At 35.8% G+C, this 14,986-nt stretch overlaps 1 protein-coding gene across 2 annotated transcripts in view; it reads right to left on the bottom strand.

Moving 5' to 3' along the window:
- Ets98B (DNA-binding protein Ets98B) overlaps window positions 1–14,986 on the bottom strand; it is a 159,357-nt gene that overhangs the window by 75,688 nt on the left and 68,683 nt on the right. The window contains exon 1 of one of the 2 annotated variants that reach the window (XM_069819288.1): window positions 11,152–11,307. The exons of the other annotated variant lie outside the window; for it this stretch is intronic. Within the exon in view, the coding sequence (XP_069675389.1) occupies window positions 11,152–11,169 (18 nt within the window). The 5' untranslated portion in view covers window positions 11,170–11,307. Of the gene's footprint in view, window positions 1–11,151; window positions 11,308–14,986 lie in introns of those variants that run through there. 2 annotated transcript variants of the gene reach the window in all.

The raw sequence follows: 14,986 nt of genomic DNA, 5'->3' as shown, positions 1-14,986 counted from the left end.
GACGTTTGAGATGGGCAGGACATGTAGCACGTATGGGCGAATCCAGAAATGCATAGAGTGTTAGTTGGGAGGCCGGAGGGCAAAAGACCTTGGGAAGGCCGAGACGTAGATGGGAAGATAATATTAAAATGGATTTGAGGGAGGTAGGATATGATGGTAGAGACTGGATTAATCTTGCTCAGGATAGGGACCAATGGCGGCCTTATGTGGGGGCGGCAATGAACCTCCGGTTCCTTAAAAGCCAGTAAGTATAATAATAATAATAATAATAATAATAATAATAATAATAATAATAATAATAATAATAATAATATACCTATCTAAATAATGAATTACGCAATATTTTTACATTAGGTAAAATGCAGAAGCTTTGGCTTAATAAATCTTTTACGATAGTTAAAGTAATTAAAATGATGTAAAATGTATATCTTGCATCGAAGTCATAAATATAAAAATATTCAACATTTTGAGTTATACCCTCTCCACTATCAGGAAATCCATGAGAATGTGAATCTTATCTGTTGGATTATTACCAAGAGCTCCAGAACTAACCCAATCTCTGTTTATTGCCTCCCTTGATGATGAAGCCGAAATTTAGATCCAAAATGTTGGATATTGCTACATTTCTGACATGGTGCAGAAAATCTTAAATTTCGTGTAATTAAAACGTTGAATTTAAGAGATCTTTTCTTAAGATGGTATAAAGCTCCAAATTGAATTATTTATTTACCGTACTTTCGGAAAAGCTATCAGTAGACGCGTTTTTATAACATTGCAGAATTTAAGAGATCCAAAATGTTGGATATTGCTACATTTCTAACATGGTGCAGAAAATCTTAAATTTCGTGTAACTAGAACGTTGAATTTAATAGATCTTTTCTTGAGATGGTATAACACTTCAAATTGAATTATTTATTTACCGTACTTTCGGAAAAGCTACCAGTAGACGCGTTTTTATAACATTGCAGAATTTAATAGAAATAAACAAAATTCTGTGTACAGAAAGTATGCCTTTACTTTCTGTCCTTCGTTCTTCAGTGAACTTTAAAAAGTCATTAAGTACTACTGGTTGTTGAATATAATTAAAACAGTTACACGCAAACAATTTTCCATACTTTCCGATTACCTCCAACATTTTCGCGTCCGGGAAACTGTCCAGGAGGTTTCTTGACTACTCGGAATGTGAATAGACTGTGGGAAATCACAAACATTTCCAGATAACCCCGCATCCGGGAGTGATTGTCAGGTGTCGATTACGTCCTTGCGATTTTGTCTCTTTGGAATGTACGTGTGTTGCATTGCTTCGGTGAAATAACAAGGGCTGTCTTCGTATTCACTAAGCCAAGTTTTTGTACTCATCGGCTCTCGTGATTAAAAAATTTGTGCTTTTCTCCCCAAAGACATTTGAGAGACAATTTCTAGGGGTTAACGAGTGTTTTCTTCACACCAATTCATTACCAAACCCACCAATTAGAATTGGTATTACTATAAAGAAAATTATAATAAATCCATGGGCAGTAACAATTACATTATAAATTTGATCATCTCCAATATTAGTGAGTCTGGTTGACAAAATTCTGCACGAATTAATATTCTTAAAGATGTTTTTATCTCTGATTGAGGTTCTGGCTGATATGTACCTCTATTATCAGGCAGTACATCTCACTTGACGATATGTGTCGGAAGAATAACAATTGTTTGTATGCATCTGAAGTCTGATTAGTGTAATATGAAGCTTGTCGGCGATGTATGCAATGGAGGGGGAACGGAACTGGCCATCCTACCTCATTATCTCCTGGCCTAGTTGCCTCATAAGTGGTGTTTTTTTGGTCTATGACTTGTGAGGTTCAGACCTATCTTCGGACAGTTGACTAAACAACAACAAACATGTGTTTACTCTTGCAAATAGTCTGATAGTGAGAAGAATTCCATTTCTGTTGAGGGGATTGTTGTAATCGGCAATGGTAGATGAGGATGATCGGAGAATATAATTCTGATGTTGGCAAAAATATGTACTATATATTCTGCCTGAAGCCCTGTTATTCAAGTAAAGGTTTATTTTAATTTGTGCAAGTCTACAATCTGAAAATGTTGCCGATATTGTTCAACTTTTACATTGACGACGCAATACGAAAATAGAACAGTAAATTATTACAATTAGTTTTCAACTGTAACATTAAGAATGATAATTTCATCTCGACAATCGTGTTGGCTGACGATCGTGTGATAGTTTCAGACTCGGAAAATATACTTCAGCATGCTCTGTTTGAACTCTAGAATTTGATGAAGACGTAAAACAGAATCCATGGTTTTCTGCAGCCAATCTCAAGTTCACTGTAAGCTGATTATTAAAAATAAACCTAAGTTAATTGTTCAAGTTTCTTGCGTGTATGCTGTTGCCCTTTGAAGAAGATGTAAAATTAAAAATTAAAAAAATCAATGGGAATTGCGGTACAATCAGTAAAACATTAAGAAACAAGCCAAGAAAAGAAACTACTCGTATGTTGGAATTGTACTGTACAAAACTGCATACCTATATCGTTATCAACAGACCTGTATGGAGCAGAATTGTGGGTCCTTACAAGCAAGAACAGAAGCAGAATTCAGGCTTCTAACATGGGATTCCTAGGATCAGGAGAAATAAAATCCGCAATGAAGATATTCGTAGTACACTCAAATGACAAAATCAAAGAATACCGTCAAAACTGGACAGAGAATGAGCGACGACCGAATGCCAAAAATAGTAGGCCTACCAACGAAGAAAAATTGCACAGTGGGGAGACCAAAAAAGAGGTGGAGAGATCAATTTTCAAGTTCGTGCAACAAGTCGACAGGCTTAGTGATAGAAACAGGAGGAGAAGAAGAAGAAGAAGACCATAGATTTTCCTATCATCCTAAGGGCTCCTATAACTCTTAAAATCCATCGCTTTAAGCAGGGTTTCAGCCCGTGAATCGCAGAGTTTTGACTACTCGTCGGTGGATGGGACTTGGCTCTATCAGGAGCTGAGGCAGGATGGCCCACCTGTCAGAGACAGATTCACGAATGCCACCTAGGCCACCTGTCGGACTTGGACAGATATCGCATAACTAGGGCGCACAATGAACCAAAGCAGGTATAAGCGTAGGAATCCGTATTGGGTCCAGCCAAGGCAAGCTATCTATGCAGTTGAAAGCGTTATTAAATAAAATGCTACTACTAAAGAGGAACTACACAGAGTTCGGAACTCTCCCAGACTTGAGCGATATTACCCCAATGACAGAATCTGTAAATAGCAAACGTTCCAGAAAACAAATTGAAAAAAAGTTGAAAAGTCCAAAATTTTCTCTACCGAAATTCCAGTTCTTCATCAAAAGTTATCTTTCAACCAGACTAGCTATCGATAGATGATAATGGAGCAATCTATACTAATAATAAATCTGTAGCCGAAATGTTTCTGGTAATTTTCGATTTTCCCAAAATAATTGGTCCTAACATGCATAATTAACCGCCCTTTTTTTTTAATTTTTGTCTGTCTGTCTGTCTGTCTGGATGTTTGTTACCTTTTCACGTGATAATGGCTGAACCGATTTATATGAAAATTGGAATATAAATTAAGTTCGTTGTAACTTAGATTTTAGGCTATATTGCATTCAAAACATTTTATTTAAAAGGAGGTTATAAAGGGGGCTTGAATTAAATAAATCGAAATATCTCCCTTATTATTAATTTTCATGAAAAATATTACATAACAAAAGTTTCTTTAAAAATAATTTCCGATAAGTTTTATTCCATGCCAAATTTTCATAGGACTGATATTTAATGAGATAAATGAGTTTCAAAATTACAATAACAACGCCATCTAAGGCGGTGTAATGAAATAAAAAACAAATGACTTCGTCTATAAGGGGCCTTGGACAACAACAATCGAAAGCTATGAAACATAGCCTACAGAGAATGTTTCTGTGTTTGTATGAAGTAATATCGGAAGCTAAATTAACCGATTTGTATAATTAATTATTAATTCACCATTGGAAAGTGTAGTTTCTCTAGATGGACATAATGCTATAATGTTATTACAGTAACTTCTGAGTGAATCGAGGACAGGTAAGATTAAAATAGCTACTTATGGACAGAAAACTTGGTAGGCATTCGTTTCCTGTATTTCCTAAAATAATTTTTATGACCAAATGAGTGGTGTCTGGATCAAAATGATCGCATTTTAATTTTTTAAATACAATTTAAATTAAGTAACATAATAAACGATTTATCCTTCTATCAAACACGAATGTTCCCTGGATCAAATGTCCTATTTTAATTATGTAATTACTCTATATTTATTTCTAACGGGTGCAGCGGAGCGCACGGGTACGGCTAGTGATTAAATAATAAAGATAGAAGAAATTGGAGTAATCGAAGGAGATTTTCCCAATGGCCATTTTTCCCATCAAAAATCTTGCAGAATCTATCCGATATCGAGTTCTGTTCATTTCTGACTAGGGATTGTTGGTTTAAATAAGCCGTCATTGCTCGTTGGACTTTGTGCTCATGACATGAAGAATTACGACAGGACTTTCAAGTGACGATGTTTTATGGACAGCTTTTATGTATTTAAAGATTTATATATAGACAGAGCTTGGCTCTTCAGGCAGACTGGCGCTCAAATGGGCCGTGTCGCACGTAGAACAGAATGACAATTGTACAGACTTGGTACAGTGCCCACGAGCACTCCCACTTCGCGTGTCTGGGAGCTCCAACAGACCTTCACCACACGTGTGGCTCAGCTGAATTGACATTACAGATCTTCTCTGTCTGTATCGCTCATCTGATTGACATGGAGTTCAATACCCGACAATTCATGTATCTGAACAAAGGGACTGTGAGGTGCTTTTAAAATTTGAAGATGATGGCGGGTCCTGTGCCTTTATATGAATGAGAAACTGGACACTTCACGCAAAGCGGATAAACAAAATAGAACGTCTATGTAGGGATTAATTTTGTTGGTCCTACAGAATTATCTGTTATGGTTACCATTTGCTATTAACGGAGAAAAGCCACAAAGGGAAAAGCACCAAAAGGAGAAAGATTCGATCCGATACGGTGGGTTGAACTTCGGTGTAGCTCAATGGTTAGAGCGCTCAGTGCGTAGAACTGGGTGACCCGGTTTCGATCCTTGGCGCCGGAGCGAATTTTTCTCCGTTAATAACAAAATAGATCGTGTTAAATTCTATAAATGAACAAGTTTTAAATTTCACTATGTTAATAGTAAACTATGATGGTATTTTACCCTTTAAGTGATTAGTTTCTACGTGGTGTTCATCTGAATTCTAGTGAGATCCAGCGTTATTTTCGGATTTCGAAAAGGGTGTATGTTCTGAAATTCATTTGAGTGTTACGGATGTGTTGTGTGTGTTTTTGTGTGTCTATAAATTTCGTATTGTCGAAGTATGTTAAATTTCTTTCCATTTCTTTCAATGTGTAGGATTAAGACGTCTTTCAAGAAGTTAGGATACAACGGTGCATATAGTACACAAAATACACTACAAAAACATCTCAACACACAGACAAGGCACACAAACAAATATAACCTAACAGATTTTTACAAATTAACATGCAATACTTGTGACGACTTCTAAATCGGGAAAACTGGTAGATATTTTCAAACGCGATACCAGGACAATATCACAGCCATAGCCTACCTAAATTACACAATTTCACAACTTAACTTACGTAGAACACATAACAAACTCTAATCACTACAGCAATTTAGCAACAGACATGCAAATTCTACAATAATATATAATCAAGAATGAAAAATAGAAGGCTTCAAAATGAGATTTGTAAGTAATAACTTTATTAGCAAACATTTTCACACCTACTTCATATTAAAATTGACTCAGGAACGTCTGACTGAGAGATGTGAGCGCAATATTCATAGAAATTATATAGAGAGAGTTTATATTCTTAAAATATACACAAAGCGGCTATCTGACTGTCCATTTCTGTAACATTCTTTTATATTGCTTATGTCAGACAACCTTGATTCACATCTGTAAGTTAATGCAAGTATTGAAAAAAAAAGTGCAATAAAAGTTCCCTGAATTTGGAATATTATCCACCTATCTTGCCCAAAACCAGTAATAACATACATTTAAATTATAAGCTACCTTGTTCGATATCAGATAACATTGTTTTGCTTGTCCAAAAATATTATTTATCTGTGAGAGTGTTAAAATGTTCGCCAAGTAATTTGCACAAATAAAATGTATTTGAAAAAATATCGGAAAATTAATTTTCCACTTAACATGCAACTGTATTTCGAGTATCTACATCGTCTGACTTTCTCTCTTCACTAATGTTTGCTGTGTGAGTCAGAATTAACCTTTAGCGGCCAACGGGCTTTTACTTATTGCAGGAGATTTCAACGTAAGAATTGGGAATATATTATTGTTGTTAAGCGTAACAGGTCGGATGATGAAGAACCATCAAATAAGATCAGGAAATGTATTCTAAAACTACGAACATTTACGATAATAGTATTATATTTATTTATTTCTTAAGTTACGTCATGAGCAATACATTAAATCAGCGATTGTTATCGCCCTATGAATTACAGGAAAACGCTTGAATCATTCAGCGTCTGGGAATTAACGATTTCCAATAGTATTGGCAAATTAAACTTCTATAAAATCTCAATGCTGCTAGAGTCTGCACTGTCTGGTTTTAACGACGATTACCATATAACGATGGTTGTTACGGTCGTGGGTGTGGCGAGACGGGGAATTCTGAAGGTGAAGCGCTGGTAAACCCATGACGACGCTAACAAATGAAAGTGAAGTTTTGTCAATTCGCATTTTATACACTAACTGTTTGCAGATGAGGTCCTTTGTGTAACTTCTGATGTATCTTACGGAACAAAAAGGAATCGGGATTCTTAAATTTCCAAAAGTTGCAGTCTAAAGAGAAGAACCTGTGACTAATACTACGGACCGCCGCAAGTCCTTGATTCTGGCTTCTGACTGGGAGATTAGAAAGTATCATGATGACGAAATACATCATGCAGTTTTCAAACACAGTGTATTATTAGCTGTGGAAGTACTATTTTAATGTCATGTGTTTTGGCACCTGACAATTGTGGAGATACTTCGCTATATTACAAAATGAATACATACTTACATTTTTATGAGGGAGTACTTTGGGTGGTTATGGCTATTGCCGTGCAATGGAAAAATAAAATAAAATGCACAATAGAAACAGATCATTTCTATAAAGATGATGTTGATTGTGAATTAATATACAGGTGATTGTATAATAATAATAATAATAATAATAATAATAATAATAATAATAATAATAATAATATTTTTATTATTATTTCCCCTACATCAAACGGAATATTACTTACATGGACTTAAAGCATATTTTATTGTCTAAGGTTCTTTAGCATACAGTTCTTCAGTTAAAATCTACTTAACTATTTATAACAAAATATTTATAGGCAGTTCTGCTTAACTAAAAGAGATTAAATTTTACATTAAACGTTGCATTGTCTGCGCGCGTTCTATTACAGATACATTTATTATTAAGCCTAAAATAATTTGATTATACTACAATTACCGCCTTATATATTCGGAAGGTCCGGGGTGCAATCCCATGGGCCTGCTATCTTGATTTAAATTTTTCGTGGTTTCCCATGCCCTTTCAGGTGAATGCTAGGACAGTACTAGTTTCAAAACGGCTTCTGCCCGTCTTTTTCCAGTCCTAATTACTCCATCATCACTTATTATATAACATCATACCTTCTTCCGCGATAGGCCTGTCACCTATCCGTAATGGTACTATCCCGACAAAAGTCTCTCTAGCGGGTATGGCAAGGATCACGTGTTGTGGAGACATCAAGAATACATTATATTGTTATGCGATCTGTTCATTAATTCATAGTGTTCTGTCCAAGGGCAGATATTTCACTGCAAACCCAGCTTTCTCCAATCTTTCCTATTTTTTCCCTTACTCATGTCTCCGTATATGCCCCATGTCTTAAATGCAACCGGTATGGCCTATGATTTAGTGAGCGATCCTCGGGAGTTGGTTCGAACCCAACTTGGGCTCTTGGTTAAGTTTCCCCCCCCCCCTATGCTTTTCTCAACTGTAAGGCAAATTCTTGGACTGATTTTGGCAAAATGTCATCTTGCTTTAATTCATATAAAATATATAAGCGCTCCCAGCTGATACAGCGTCATTAACAGATATAAAACACTATTATTATTCAAATCAAGATTTCAGGTATAACTCCCTGTAAAGTTGATTTGAATAATTTCGAGGGAAAAATTGTTCCGGAGCCGGGTATCGAACCCGGGACCTTTTGGTTTAACGTACGTTAAACCAAAAGGTCCCGGTTCGATACCCGGCTCCGGAACAATTTTTCCCTTGAAATTATTCAAATTATTCACTATTATTATTATTATTATTATTATTATTATTATTATTATTATTATTATTATTATTATTATTATAAACTCTATTAAATTTTACGTTGTCATAAAATTATGGAGAAAACTATTTTAATGTTGCTATATTGATGTGAAGGAAATGATGATTTAATATCACCCTTTGTCCGGTCCCTTCTTAACAAGTGTTGCTGTCCTTTTGACTCCCAAGCTTTATTCCAAGATGGTATACATCGAGTATGCCACTACCAGTTTTCGTTTCAATTCCTCCTGTTCGCCAGTGTCTCACCCATACACCGATGTGGAATGCTTAAAAAGGTCGATAAATAAGATTGACGTATTGCACATACACAGTTCCATGAATATCAACCTGCTACGGAGATGGCTGCTAAATGACGCCAAAGTAACCATGGTAACGAACCGATGCTCGCGGAGTAAGAGTATTGCACCTCCCAAACCGTGCAAAATACCTGACAAATGTCAACAGCCGCCCACTCAAAGAGGATTCACTTAATGCCAGGGCGTGACGTAAAGGCATGGGAAGGGCACAACTCGCTGTTCATTGATCAAGTGTAAATTTCCAGATTTTCTACCGGGATAACAGGAACTGTGAGGAGTATCTAGGCGGGATGTTACGCTGAACTATTAACTCTGTCTGCTCTTTCCCATATTGACATTTGTAGTTGTGGTATAACCTCAGAGTATTTTCGGTCATATACTATTTTTAGTTTTCAGTGATTTGCAATTAGCTATCCCATACAGGAACAGGGAACGGGTAAGAGGTTCCTAAACGTTAAAAACTATATAAACAGAACACGTCAGAAGCGGTGGAAAGTTGAGCAATTTTTAACTCTGAAGATCTTAAGCGACTTTAAGCCTATGAAAATGGGACACAACCGTTAAGACTTTATATATCTGAAAATCGAACAATTAATAGTTTCAAAATATTAAATATAATACACTGTTGGAATACCCAAAGGTCGACATATGAATTAAACAATCATTAATGACAAGCTAACAAGGGATTACGATAAATATTCAAATTGATTTTAAAATTAAATAATTTGGGTCAATCTGTAATATACAAAGTAATTAAGAAGAACGCATAATTGCAATTATAATTGAAAAGGGGATTTGGGACAAAAAGCTCAGATATAATATCAAACCTTGTGATTAGAAAAAAAAATTTGGAAACAAAATGTTTTTGCGACATCATCGGGAACATTTTAAAATGACATCTTATTGTTTTTTTTTAATATCATACGAAAAAGCATACTTTTATGTAGGCTAATATTTCATTTGTTTTGTACAGAAGCACTAAGATTATGTCCATTTTATTGGCGAAATAAATTTAAAACGAGATATTCTTAACAGAAAATGACAGAATTGACATTCTGATTATGGTAAGATTTGGTGACAGAAGATGTTCACAGCAAGAGTTATGCACACTTTGAACAAAAATCAATCCATATCGGCTGCCGATTTCTCAGTCAGTTGTGAGTTGAACAGAAGCGAAATTCGAAGGACATGGACATGTTGCAGACGTAAAAAGATCATTTTCTGTTAAGAATATCTTGTTTTATGTTGATTTAATCAATATAATTGCATTCATAAGAAGAACTAACAAAATATGTAAACAATAAAATTGTCATAGTAACTGGAACCGAAGTGCTTCTGTACAAAACAAATGAAATATTACATAGAAATATGCACTTTTAAGTGATATAAAAAAACTATAGGGAGACATTTTAAGATGTTCTCGATGACGTCAAAATTCTCACAACAATAGTCCCAAAAACTGTTTCGATAAAAATATGCCTTTGTAAAGACAAGGCTTGACGTGTCTGAGTTTTTTTTTTCCAAAATCCACTGATTAAATTTGAATTGCAATTATGCGTAACTTTTGAAAAACTCTGTATATTAAAAAACCTATTATTGTAAAAGAAATCAAAATCGTACAGACGCAGTACTTAATGCGTAATAAATTAAGAGAAATTACTGGTGGTATAAATTTAAGAAGAAAAAGAAGTGCAGGATAAGAGGGCAAAGAATTACGGAATAAAAAGAAAAACAACAGGAATACAAAATAAGAGAAAAATAACAAAAAAAATACAGGAAGAAGGAAAAATTACAGGAACAAGAAGAACAATAACAAGCACAAGAAATACAAGTACAAAACTAAATAAGTGCAACAAGGACAAGAAATAAAAGATCTCGATAGGCACAACAAGAGAAGATCAAGTAAAAAATATAAGTTCAAGAGGGAAAAGTACAAGACCATAATGAAAAAGTACAAGAATACGAACAAAAATAAAACATAAGTACAAGACCATGACGAAAAAATATGTCTAAAACAAGAACACGAATAAAAATAAAACTTACAAGTATAAGATGATGACGAGTAAGTACAACAAGATTGCGAACAAAAATGAAACATAGAAGTACGAGAAGAAAAGGAGCAAGACATACAAGACTTGTAAAAGATAAGGAAAAAAAGAAAATCTACAATTACAAGAAGTGCAGCTACAAGTACAAGTAGAAGAACAAGAAGAAAATTGCATACAATAACAATGATTATAGGATGAATAAGAACACGAACTGAGCATACAAGAACATGAAAATAGTTTACATTGGTAGAAAGTGTGGTCCGGAAACGAATGTTAATGTAGCTTGAGTCGTCTTGACGTAAGTTAGGTTATGTGCGCAGCACGTGTTTGCGGTACTCACATTTACACAGCCTGGCATCACATCGTCCGTCTCTCGCGCTCAGCCGCACCGAACCAACTGACCGCTGGCTGGCTCACTCACTCACACACTCCACCTCCACTCGCCTGCCTGACTGGTTGCCTAGCCTGCCTGTTTATCTTGCCTTTGTTTTTATTCACTTTCCTTCACATCTCTCGAAGACAGTAGCTCACGGTCGGCATAAATAAATCTCAGAGAAAATCTGCAAGCGATGTCAAAGATACCCCCCCCCCCAACTCCCACATCCCCGAATCTCGTTTTCGCTGTGTTGATTCAGAAGTTGTACATGCGTTAGAAGATCATGGCTTCGATACAAGATAGCGACCGTGCATCATGTGTCAGGCTGTAGCTCTTTATTGGAAACAAGGTTCGATTCTCGGTTGCGATTCTTGAGAGTGGGATTTTCTCCGATAACCACGGATTTCCACCGCTATTATTAATCTCAGCGCCTAGGACGAAATCATGAAATTTTAAGAGAGAGGTATCTGCATAATCGAAATCAAATTTCCTTTTGAAAGGACAATGCGAGATCCCATACCACTCGAAAAACAATGCAAAAAATCCAGGAATTGGGAGGTATAGAACTGCTAGGACACCCGGCATATAGTCCTGATCTTGCGCCGTCGGATTCCCTTTTGTTTTGATCCACGATCCACTTCCTGGGTGGAAGAATTTTCCAAAACTTGGAAGCCGTTGAAATGGGATCACCGAATTTTACGCATCAAAAGCCAGAAACTGGTACCGTCGCGGGATAACCTCGCTGAAAGGTGGCTCAAAACTACAGAGAATTGAATTGAATTGAAATAGGTGAATTGAGAGGACAAATTTAAAAGCTACGCAATCCCGTCCTTGCAAGGGGTTCGGGGCTGCAAGAAACTAAATATGTGAGCTCCAAGCCTGTTGGCCACTAGTCTCACTCCGGGTTACGCTGCTTCACTGAAGGAGCTTTAGAAAATTTTGAAGGGGAAAACCGAAAATGGACGTAACCTCTTAGGTACCACATACGCGAGGGGGACGGAAATGTGATCAAAATGATCACAGGACGGGACGAGAAGGAGATGGCTGGTGTAAATCTGCACATTGAAATGAACTGTGTCATTTCGCAGTGCAGGAGGAGTCGAGACTACAGAGAATCTAATGGCCTTAACTTTAAAGATTAAATTAATTTCTTGTCACAACAACTCCAACTAAAATTTTGCTCCAAAATCGACATTACTTATGAAACAGTATCTGTAATTTCTTCATTCGCCCATTGTATGTACAGTCAACTGTCCGAAAACAGGTTTGAACCTCATAAATGACACCAATAACACATCACTTATGAGACAACAAAGCTAGGAGAGAATGGGGTAGGGTGGCCAGTTCCTTTCCCCCTCCACTCCATACATCGCTGACTACTGTGCTCCAACCACGAGAAAGTCTCCGCCGGATGAGACGAAGGGGGGTAATGCTGTGAATGAATGTTGATGTCATAAGATGTCATAAGGTCACACACGTGGATACTCTTATCTGTATTGGCTAGCTCTCATAGCACAAACCATAACATTGATACAGACATATTGATACTACCCTAGTTACAATATTAGATCACAGTTAATCTCCTGGTCATTTAATCTCTTCATACAGGAAATAACATATGCAGGAGAGCGCATGGTTTTTAAACTGGCGTTATAACGGTAATATTATTTATCTACTTCGTTCCAATAGATGAGGCAGTAGTAAGCACATTACTTTCACGGTTGATCTCCTGGTTGGAGAACAGTAGTAACATGTTACACTAAACAGACTTCAGATGTTTACAAACAATTGTTCTTCCTCTGACATAATATATCGTCAAGTGAGATGTACTGTCTGTCTGATAATAGATGTACATATCAGCCAGAACCTCAGTCAGAGGTAATATTATGGTAGTGAAACAAGGACTATAAAAATCCAAGATAAAATACTCAGAACATCTGCTGCAATGAGATTTTTTAAAATAACTACTGTTTAGATCACAAACGAAATGAAGCTTAACTAATGAACTCATAATAATCCCTATAGCTTTCATGTTGTTTTATGGTCTAGGTATTAATGTAATAACTATGTAACCAATTGTATTCTATTAGAATTAGAGTCTGGCTGGGCGGAAGAGAAGGCCTACTGGCCTTAGCTCTGCCAGATAAAATAAATAATAATAATAATAATAATATTATTATTATTATTATTATTATTATTATTATTATTATTATTATTATTATTATTATTATTATTATTATTATAGCTGCATATTTCCATGACTATTGACAAAACTAGCGACATTTCAATAGAATGCAACGTACGTATCCAGATGAAAATCTGTGGGTAGTCTATTCCGAAGATGGCGGGAAACGGTATTATTATTATTATTATTATTATTATTATTATTATTATTATTATTATTATTATTATAGCTGCATATTTCCGTGACTATTGACAAAACTAGCGACAACATTTCAATAGAATGCAACGTACGTATCCAGATGAAAATCTGTGGGTAGTCTATTCCGAAGATGGCGGGAAACGGTATTATTATTATTATTATTATTATTATTATTATTACTATTATTATTATTATTCTCTTAGACGCAGTAAGGTGCGATGTAATGCAGATACAGTTTTATGGCAGACAAAAGGGTTGTGGGGCAGGTTTTCGCATAATATAATAGTTTTTGTCTTTCTTTCTTACTTCATCCTTATCTTTTGTATTCTTTAAGTGAGGAATAACATTTACATTCATTCATAGCCTTCTCTGAAAGAGATGACATTTTATTCAAGTTTATAAATGTTAAAACCATCGAGGAAATGCCAACTCTGTGGAAAATACCTAGAACTGACTTCTGAAGTTCATAAAGAGATCAAACTAGCTCTGGTTTATGGAAGCACAATTTTGTAAGGAATGCGGGCAGCGGTGCTCAGGTTCGAGTCTCGGTTGATACCGTCACGTATGCTACAAGGCCACCTGACCTCCTGGTCGCAACTCGGTTTTCCCCACTGCGTCTTACCGCTACGTCACCGACAGGTGCGACAAAAAGGTTCCGCACGAGTACAGATCTCCATGGTAACGGATCGTGGAGCATAAATGTCGAGAAAATAATGTTTAACCATACCGTAAGCAGAACTTGAAACGATTCCTTTCAATTTGTGTGGCGACTCAGTTGTAATATAATAAAAGTCCGATATAACGCTGCTATCTGGGACATCTTCACTCTCCGCGTCATAGTACCTTACACGCGGTATGATGAAAGGTGACTTGCAGGCAGACCAACGACAGGACGAGAGAATAGAAAAAAAAAAAGGTAATATAATGCAGTGCTATAGTACGTCATTTTATGTCATCAAACATACAATTAAAAATTACAGGAGATTTAAGGAAATTTAAATGATTTGTGTGAAACATCAGTGCTTGAATTCTGTGGCCGAGAGGAAAGAGGTATTAAGTCAATTTTTTGTGAAAATGAGATTTTTTATATATTCTGAAAGCGGAAACAATTCTCTACAATCTGGTAAAACGGTTAAAGTCAAATAAGACTCCTGACTGAATTTATAGAGCGTTACCAAATGTCCTAACTACTTTTTGAATCGAACACACACAGAATAAAGGACTTAAAGAATATTTAATACTTTATTCCTTACAAACATCACATGTTTACTTTCCATGCTTCCCTATTAAAAAGGTCTAACTTGTATTTTAGCTATTTTATTAAATACTGATGCCCTTTCTTTTTAAAACTTTAAGCAGCAAGTAAACAGTCCTATATTGTTTAAGACCTATTTTTCATTCCTAATCATTTGCATT

Source organism: Periplaneta americana, chromosome 2 (genome assembly GCF_040183065.1).
Source record: "Periplaneta americana isolate PAMFEO1 chromosome 2, P.americana_PAMFEO1_priV1, whole genome shotgun sequence".
NCBI lineage: Eukaryota > Metazoa > Arthropoda > Insecta > Blattodea > Blattidae > Periplaneta > Periplaneta americana.
This window is presented reverse-complemented; position numbering and strand designations above follow the sequence as displayed.